The sequence below is a fragment of the Micromys minutus genome (assembly GCF_963924665.1).
Source record: "Micromys minutus genome assembly, chromosome: 3".
Classification (NCBI taxonomy): domain Eukaryota; kingdom Metazoa; phylum Chordata; class Mammalia; order Rodentia; family Muridae; genus Micromys; species Micromys minutus.
The window spans coordinates 24,709,788-24,717,896 of NC_137972.1; the positions used below are offsets into that span (position 1 = coordinate 24,709,788).

Here is an 8,109-nt window from a genome sequence, read left to right on the forward strand (position 1 = left end):
TGTTAAATAGGTTTCTCGGTTCATGCCCAGACAAACCACACCAAATAGAGTTCCACGTGGAGAGGTTTAATAGAATGGCGAGACAGGGGTCGGGTCGAGAGAAGAGGGGAGAGAAAGAAGGGGATGGGGGTTCGATCTTTTATGGGGGTAATGACATCATTTGCTTCCAGGTGGAGGTGGGTATGAACTGGTGTATCCTGGGAATGCCAATTATACTAATAGAGATTTCATAGAAGGGACTGCCAAAGACTTCTACTGGGATGGCTAAAGTTATGTTTTAAGTTTAAACTCCTGTGCTTAAGAGATCTATAAACCAAAAATGCCTCTAACCCGTGAGCCTCACTTGCTTAAGGACAGATAGCTTCCTGGAATGCTGGGTGCTATTGTTCCTATATGATAACAAGCCTTGTGGTTTGCTTCTGTAACATGCTTGGTCGCCTCAACTACATAGGTAGGTGGTAGGTACATATGCAGGAAGATGTCAGGATGTATGCTTGCCCCTGATTGGACAAAGGAAATATGTAGCCTTGTGGGGTTTGACTTTTTAAGCATCTGATGAATGTAATTCGGTGCCACACTCTGGGGATGGACCCAGCCAGTGTCCATTGTTCTGGCCAGCACTTAGTAAAGCTTGCTATGGATTTGGTTCAAAAACTGTGGTCCATGGTTTTATTCTCCCCTGGTGCGATTAACAAGCCACAGGTGCCATCAGCATCCGTCCGGGAAAGAAAATGCTGTGGGAGTTGAATACAAGCTCAAACCAGTTTGATACTGCACACTCTTTTTTTTTTTTTTTTTGTATTTTAAGAACACTTTATTAGAAATATATTCCATAAAGAGCACAAATTTAGTTAGAACTATAAAATGCCACTTCATGGGATTCCAACATTGTCATATTCTATTGCTGATGTGTGTCATGCTAACCACGAAGTATCTTTGTATTACTCATGCATTAAGTAAGGCCAGGGAGGCTAGTTAACCTGCTCTAGAACCCAACCAATTAGTGACAGAACCATTGTCGCACCCAACCTCAACCAGCAAGGAAGACACGACCAGGGGAAGATCTTCTTCAAGCAGTTTATTCAGGAACCTTGTACAAGCTTCTTCAGCTTCTGCCTCTGTCTCCGCTCCCGGGGGAGGGAAGGGAGCAGGCTAAATACTCTAGACTGGCAAACCATAATCCGGGCAGTGCAGATAGGTTGTAACCATGCGGAAGTTAAGGAGCCAGGCAAGTGCGTCCAAATAAGGAGTTGTTTATCACAGGGAGCGCTCGCCAACGGGAAGGCGGAAGGCAGAGGTCGGCGCCATCTTTGGGGCGCGGCACAGCGCAGCTTCCTACAAACCATGACTCATAGTCTTGAGTTTCCGCATTTCACTCAGTACCAACACGACAACCTCAAAACCCTGACACGGTCACTTTATCTTTCCTCTTAATGAAAAGTCAACTGTTCTACCAGCCACTTCCCAGTGGTATTTTGGTTTCTTTTAGTATCCGAATCACTGTATACAGCAGGGGGAAAAATGTTCTTGGTACTCAAAACACAAAGACTGGGAAGTGGGTATGTCCCTGAGAAGTATTTCATTTTGGAACTGATTCAACTGGTTTCAGGGAAAATCTAAAATCCATTAATAGAATTAGAAATGAACAAGGAAAAACAACAGGACTGGGGTGTATGGCTCAATGGTAGAGCACTTGCCTAGTATACGCAAGGCCTTCGGTTCAATCCCCAACTCAACAACAACAACAACAAAAAAAACCATTTAGATGGCTGATGCCCTGACTCTTTGAAAGCATCATTAGCAACATAACTACTTCCTAATTCTTTCCATTTGATAGGCCAACTAAACCAATAATTTCAAACATGAGCCCATTTAGGCAATATACAGCAATGGAACTAGAAAAACACCTACTATCCAGTTACTGTTATGTTTGAGTTATGCTAAATATAGCTGTAGACCCTCCCTGACCAGCAGGGAAATTAGGCTGAAAACTCTAGGTTCCTTAGCAGTCATCTGGAGATATTACCACGAAGGGAAAAGGTTTGTTCTTCTAACTATTTCCTCACTAAGTAAACTAGATGCCTATAGGGCCCAACTGCAGAAGAATCAAAGCACCAAAGCTGAAGGCAGTATACGTCCTGTATAAATAGCAAGCTCCTTGTCAAACCGTTCTATTTAGCACTCCTTCAGTCCTCCTCCATCCAGACCCTTGAGTGCCCCAAATCCAACATTCCAGTTGGTGTGCCCAGGTCACTACTGAGTTCAGCTTTCTGGCTTCTTTAATTTGCTGTATAGGTATTCTACCCTAAGTGATTAATTGAAAAAAATAATCTCTTCAAGAAACCTTAACAAAATACCAGATTTCTATTAACAAAAGGGGATGGAGATTAACAAGCCAAAAAAGGAAAAGAGATATCTGTGGCAGGACAACTCAGCGGTAACCCCCTTTAAGTCAGTGGGAAGCAGGACTGCGGCTCTCCCACCTAGTCATCCTCTGAGCTCTCAGCAGACCTTGCATCGGTATTCACCTTCCAGTTCCTGCGCTTGCTCGTCCTCTCCTGGACCTCAGGGTCAGGTACAGGAACATGGACGTTCTTCTCTTTCTTTTTCCTTTTGGTTTTCTTAGTGTCTCTTTCCTCGATTTCTTCAGAACTGCTAGATGCGGAATCATCTGTCTGAGAAGTATCACTTTCTTCCCCTAAAGGTAAAGATTTTTAGGAGGCTTTTTCCTGGATTTTTTCTTGCTCTTGTGTGGTTGCTTCCTTTTCCTGGTACGAGAAGCCCAAGTTGCCTCTGAGAACTCACTTGAGGAATCTGCTATGTCCGTAGCTTCCTTTTTGTTCTTCTGTGTCTTGTGTGACCGTTTTTTTTTTTTTTTTTTTTTTTTTTTTTTTTTTTTTTTTTTTTCCTTCTTCTTCTTCTTCTTCTTCTTCTTATGGGATTTCTTTGATTTCTTATGTTTTCGGGATTCATGACCAGATGATTTTACCTGGGGAGACGTTTCTTTCCCCATTGGTAATGTCTTGCTGATCACTACTGTCTGTTTCAAACTCTTCAGGATACAACTCTTTATAACCACTGTGATCCCATCTCTCTGGTATATTGGATTCATAATCATATAACTTCTTGTTCCAGGATTTAGCCTTAAGAAAATCATCTTCCAGGGCCCCAGAAATTTCATTCTTTGACCTCCAGTAGTCTCTCTGACTTTTTTCATCAAAACCATCACTTCTCATCCGGCTTGAGCTGCTGGGTACTGTGTTCCTTCTGGTCCCCTTGTAAGCATCCTCCATCTGCTTCTCTAGTTCTCTGATTTTCCACATGTCAGACTCCTCCTGAATCTTATTGTGAGCATCTGTATGCCGGATGACGTTCCTCAGGAGGACTTTCTCCAACGGAACCCGTGACATTCTTTAATCCTTCCCGATACTGCAGACTCTACCACACCTGTGGCAGGAATGGCATTTCCTCAGCTAGCCACAGCACAGGGGGCAGTTTATACACAATGGGAAGTGGGGTCCTACAAGGAAACAGGCCAGATCAACATCAGAGAGACAAAGGGATGATCAACCCAGGACCGGAAAGAACGTACAAGCCAGTCACACATCACCTTGGACCCCACCAGCTCTCCTTCCTCTCCTGTAGCTTTTTCTCTCCAGAATATCATAGGTCATTGCAGCAGGTGTTCCCAACTTTGCATACCTCCTCCTGCTCCTGCTTCTCCTCCTCCTTCCTTACACCTCCCAAAGCCCAGAAGTTGACCTGTTATATGAAACCTGAGTCCATATCTTTACTCCCCCACCACACCCTATGTTTTCCCCTTGCCTCAGTTTCCCCCTTCTTTGTGCATCCACCTCCTCTACTTCCTATCTAACAGCCTAATACTTCTGTTCTTATCATGGTTGCTCACTTTCTTTACCTCCCACTCATATTAACATTTCTTTTACGATTTATTTATTTATTTTATGAGTGCACTGTAGCTGTCTCCAGACACACCAAAAGAGGGCACCAGATCTCATTACAGAGTGGTTTCTGGGAACTGAACTCAGGACCTCTGGAAGAGCGGTCAGTGACCTTAACCGTGGAACCCTCTCTCCAGCCCTAATATTAACATGTTAAAACACACAGTACTATAGAATCCCTTTCCTCTCCTAAGTACCTGTTTTACCCTTTTAAACATCAAATATCTGTCTTTTCTGTCAAACACTGTAAAACTTTGGTTTGAGGAAAAGAATTTACCCCTCTCATAAAACCTTTATGCAAATGTTTTAGCACTTCCCTGGAAAGCTTTTGTTTACACAAAGGCCCTGCTGCATTCTGCTAACTCCAGTGACAGTTTGCCCCATTCCTTTGAGCCTTTGAATTGTTTTTAATCTAGCCAGTCATGAAAGACTGTGAGGTCAGATCTCAGCCAAGAGGGAAAAACAGAGTCACCACCTGCCTTAGAACAAGACCCAAGACTTCCTGCCTCTTCTCCTTGTGTGGGGAGTGCACCCTTCCTGACCAAGTGCAAAGTTTTGTCTTGCTGACATATTTTCATTGTGTTTGGGTGTTCCTTTGTGTGACACCAAGACGATTTCTAACAGTGGTCACCTACCATCTATTATCAGAGTCGGCTACTAAGGGACAGCCACTGCTGCTGTGACAATGCGACAAAACGGAGCTAGTACCTGGAACATCGATATAACAGATGGAAATATTACTACAACGCCGTCTATCCTGAACACCACAAACACGTCCAACCTGAGCAGACGGGAAAGCAAGACAAACAAGAAAACAACGAGCTCCATCTTAACCCATTATCTCACCCTAGACAGGCAGATTCCTGCCTAGAGACAAAAGTAGCATGAAGAACCAAGACAACTTTTCTCCTCCTCAAATTATGGATCCCACAGTAACGATCCTCAATGAAAACAACTAAGACGAAATTCCAGATGTAGAATTCAAAAGAATGGCTATAAATATGGTCAAATAACCCCCCCAAAAAAAAAGACATGACTATTTTCCAAGAGAAAACAGACAGCTGAATGAAATTTCAAAGTTCGTCTGCAATAAATAAAACTCAAAAGTGAGAGAGAAGACTCAGTATAGGGCGAGGAGGAACGCTCGAATGAGTGATGTCCTGAGAGTTTTTGTAGCTCTGATTTGGGCACGGTCATATCGAGGACCCCAATGTCAGGACCTCAGCACCATGGGAGTGGCAGAGGTTTCCCCTGGCAACACTTTGAGTGATGGCTAAGCTTTCCTTGGGAGCTCAGGTATCATTGATATTGACACCTGTCTCTTACCACCACAGACATGTGGTAGTTTAAATGAGAATGGTCTCCACAGGCTTTCGACATAAAAAGACAGTGCAGAGTCTCCGTCTTACATTCTTGCTGAGGAAACTTTGGGTTTAACTGAGTTTGATCTCCTTGGTGGAGAGTCCCATGGAAAAATTACCCAACTCTTTTCAAGGAACCTGAAGTCAAGATGCCCAGATAACTTACCTTAGCTTCTGTTAAACTGCTTGCTTGCACACAACCTCCCACTGCAGCTCCTCAGTAAAATAGAAGGATGTGGTTTTTGCCTTTTACAAATCCCTTACTCTAAACATTCTGCACAAGGCTTGGGCCCTGAATACCCGAGTGTAGTCTCTGTTGAATAGAATAAAGACTTTCAGTTGGCTACAAAGTGTGTATGAGCAGCCATCTTTAACAGGATCTTTGTAACAGGCTCATAGACTTGAATGTTTGGTTCCCAGTGTTTAAGAAGGGTTAGGAGGTATAGTCTTGTTGAAAGAGAAGTATCACTGGAGATTTCAAAAGCCTGTGCCAAGTAGACAAGCAGACCCAGTCTCTCTCCTCTTCCTCCCTCCTCCTCTCCTCTTCCCTCTCCCCTCTGTCTCTCTCTCTTCTCCCTCTTTCTGCCTGCAACTTTTAGATCAGATGTGAATTCTCAGCTACTGCTCCAATGCTATGTCTTCCTGCCACCACACTTCTGCCATGATGACCACGGACTAACCCTCTGAAATTGTAAGCAGAACTCCAATTAAATGCCTTCTCTTATAAATTTTCTTGCTTATGACGTCTCCTCATAGCAATAGGACAGTGAGTAAGACAGACTTTTGGGGGGTGGTGCAGCGGAACTTTATTGATGGTATTAAAGAGAGTAGGGAGGGCTCCCTAGGCCCCTATTATTATGGGGGTCTGGGATAGAAATTGTGAGGGAGATGCTCAGTGTTAGGGGCCAAGTTGGGATGAGACTCCTCAGCAACTGAGGGCCTCTCTCTCTTGCTCTCAGTGTCCTTGCTGGGGGGTGGGTGGTCCAGGGTTTCTTACTCCTTAGAGGCCATGTAGGCCATGAGGTCCACCACCCTGTTGCTGTAGCCGTATTCATTGTCATACCAGGAAATGAGCTTCACAAAGTTGTCATTGAAAGCAATGCCAGCTCTGGCATCAAAGGTGGAAGAGTGGGAGTTGCTGTTGAAGTCACAGGAGACAACCTGGTCCTCAGTGTAGCCCAGGATGCCCTTTAGTGCGCCCTCAGCTGCCTGCTTCACCACCTTCTTGATGTCATCATACTTGGCAGGCTTCTCCAGGCGGCATGTCAGATCCACAACAGATACATTGGGGGTAGGAACACGGAAAGCCATGCCAGTGAGTTTCCCATTCAGCTCTGGGATGACTTTGCCCACAGCTTTGGCAGCACCAGTGGATGCAGGGATGATATTCTGGGCTGCCCCACGGCCATCACACCACAGCTTTCCAGAGGGGCCATCTACAGTCTTCTGAGTGGCAGTGATGGCAAGAACTGTCATCATGAGCCCTTCCACAATACCAAAGTTGTCATGGATGACCTTAGCCAGGGGGGCTAAACAGTTGGTGGTGCAGGATGCATTGCTGACAATCTTGAGGGAGTTGTCATATTTCTCATGGTTCACACCCATCACAAACATGGGGGCATCGGCCGAAGGGGCAGAGATGATGACCCTTTTAACCCCACCCTTCAAGTGGGCCCCGGCCTTCTCCATGGTGGTGAAGACACCAGTACACTCCACAACATACTCAGCACCAGCATCACCCCATTTGATGTTAGCGGGATCTCGCTCCTGGAAGATGGTGATGGGCTTCCCATTGATGACAAGCTTCCCATTCTCAGCCTTGACGGTGCCATTGAATTTGCCATGGGTAGAGTCAAACTGGAACATGTAGACTATGTAGTTGAGGTCAATGAAGGGGTCGTTGATGGCGACAATCTCCACTTTGCTAGGTCCTGAGCAGAAAGCAGCCCTGGTAACCAGGCGCCCAATACGGCCAAATCCGTTCACAACAACCTTCACCATCTTGTCTAAGGGACGAAATTGGCACTGCACGAGAAGATGTAGCTGTCTGTAGAACAGGGAGGAGCAGAGAGCAAGACAGACTTCTTAACCACCAAGTGATGTCACAGTCTGGTCTTGAACCTCTTCCAATAAGCACTCTACACTCTCCAAAATTCCACTATAGCCTTTTGTACTTTGTCATCCTACAACACTATGACAAATCAGCAATGCCACTACCTTCTCTTATGTCCATTTTCAGCTCTTAAGAAAGATGATGTTTGCTCCTTGTTGGTGACTTGTCTTTGCTGATGTGTCAGAGAAGGTAGAAGAGTAGAGGAGCCAAAATCAAAGCCAAGAATTCTCATACTTTAACAATCTGACCTGAGCACTTAGAACTTTACTCTGGTTACCTGTGGTGATATCTCACACAAACATCTGGAGCCTAACTTCTTTTTTTTTTTAAACGACTTTATTTTGCAAAACAAAGATAAATGTACAGATTTTAAACATTTTTTGCTTAAAATTATACATTTTTGTCAGTACTGTTTTTTCAGACATTAAAATAAATTTTACATAAAACCATGTGAATATATTTTTTAGTCAGTACTTGATTTTTTTCAAGGGCTTGACAGTATGCATAGAAAACCTACTAGTTACAATAAGCGTAAAGTACATGCAAAACAAAACGCAACATGGAAATAGTCAAAGTCTTCTTGTTTTGTGAATATATGTATATTTTTTTTCTTTATTTCTTGGACTTCATACAGTCTGTGAGTTGTTTCTGGAGGAGTGCAAGCCTTTGGGGT

General features: G+C 44.1%; 1 protein-coding gene and 1 pseudogene across 2 annotated transcripts; both read right to left on the reverse strand.

Annotated features, from left to right (window-relative positions):
• Positions 1–2,483: 2,483 nt before the first annotated feature.
• LOC308418802 (uncharacterized protein NKAPD1-like) lies at positions 2,484–3,410 on the reverse strand (annotated as a pseudogene). Its single transcript has one exon. The product of its transcript is annotated as an uncharacterized protein NKAPD1-like (transcript).
• Positions 3,411–6,276: 2,866 nt separating this feature from the next.
• On the reverse strand, positions 6,277–7,324 carry LOC308419345 (glyceraldehyde-3-phosphate dehydrogenase-like; the record flags this gene model as incomplete). Its single annotated transcript, XM_080915054.1, has 1 exon — positions 6,277–7,324. One exon carries the CDS (start codon positions 7,322–7,324, stop codon positions 6,317–6,319), a length of 1,008 nt encoding a protein of 335 aa, XP_080771180.1. The 3' UTR covers positions 6,277–6,316.
• Between the last annotated feature and the right edge of the window lie 785 nt (positions 7,325–8,109).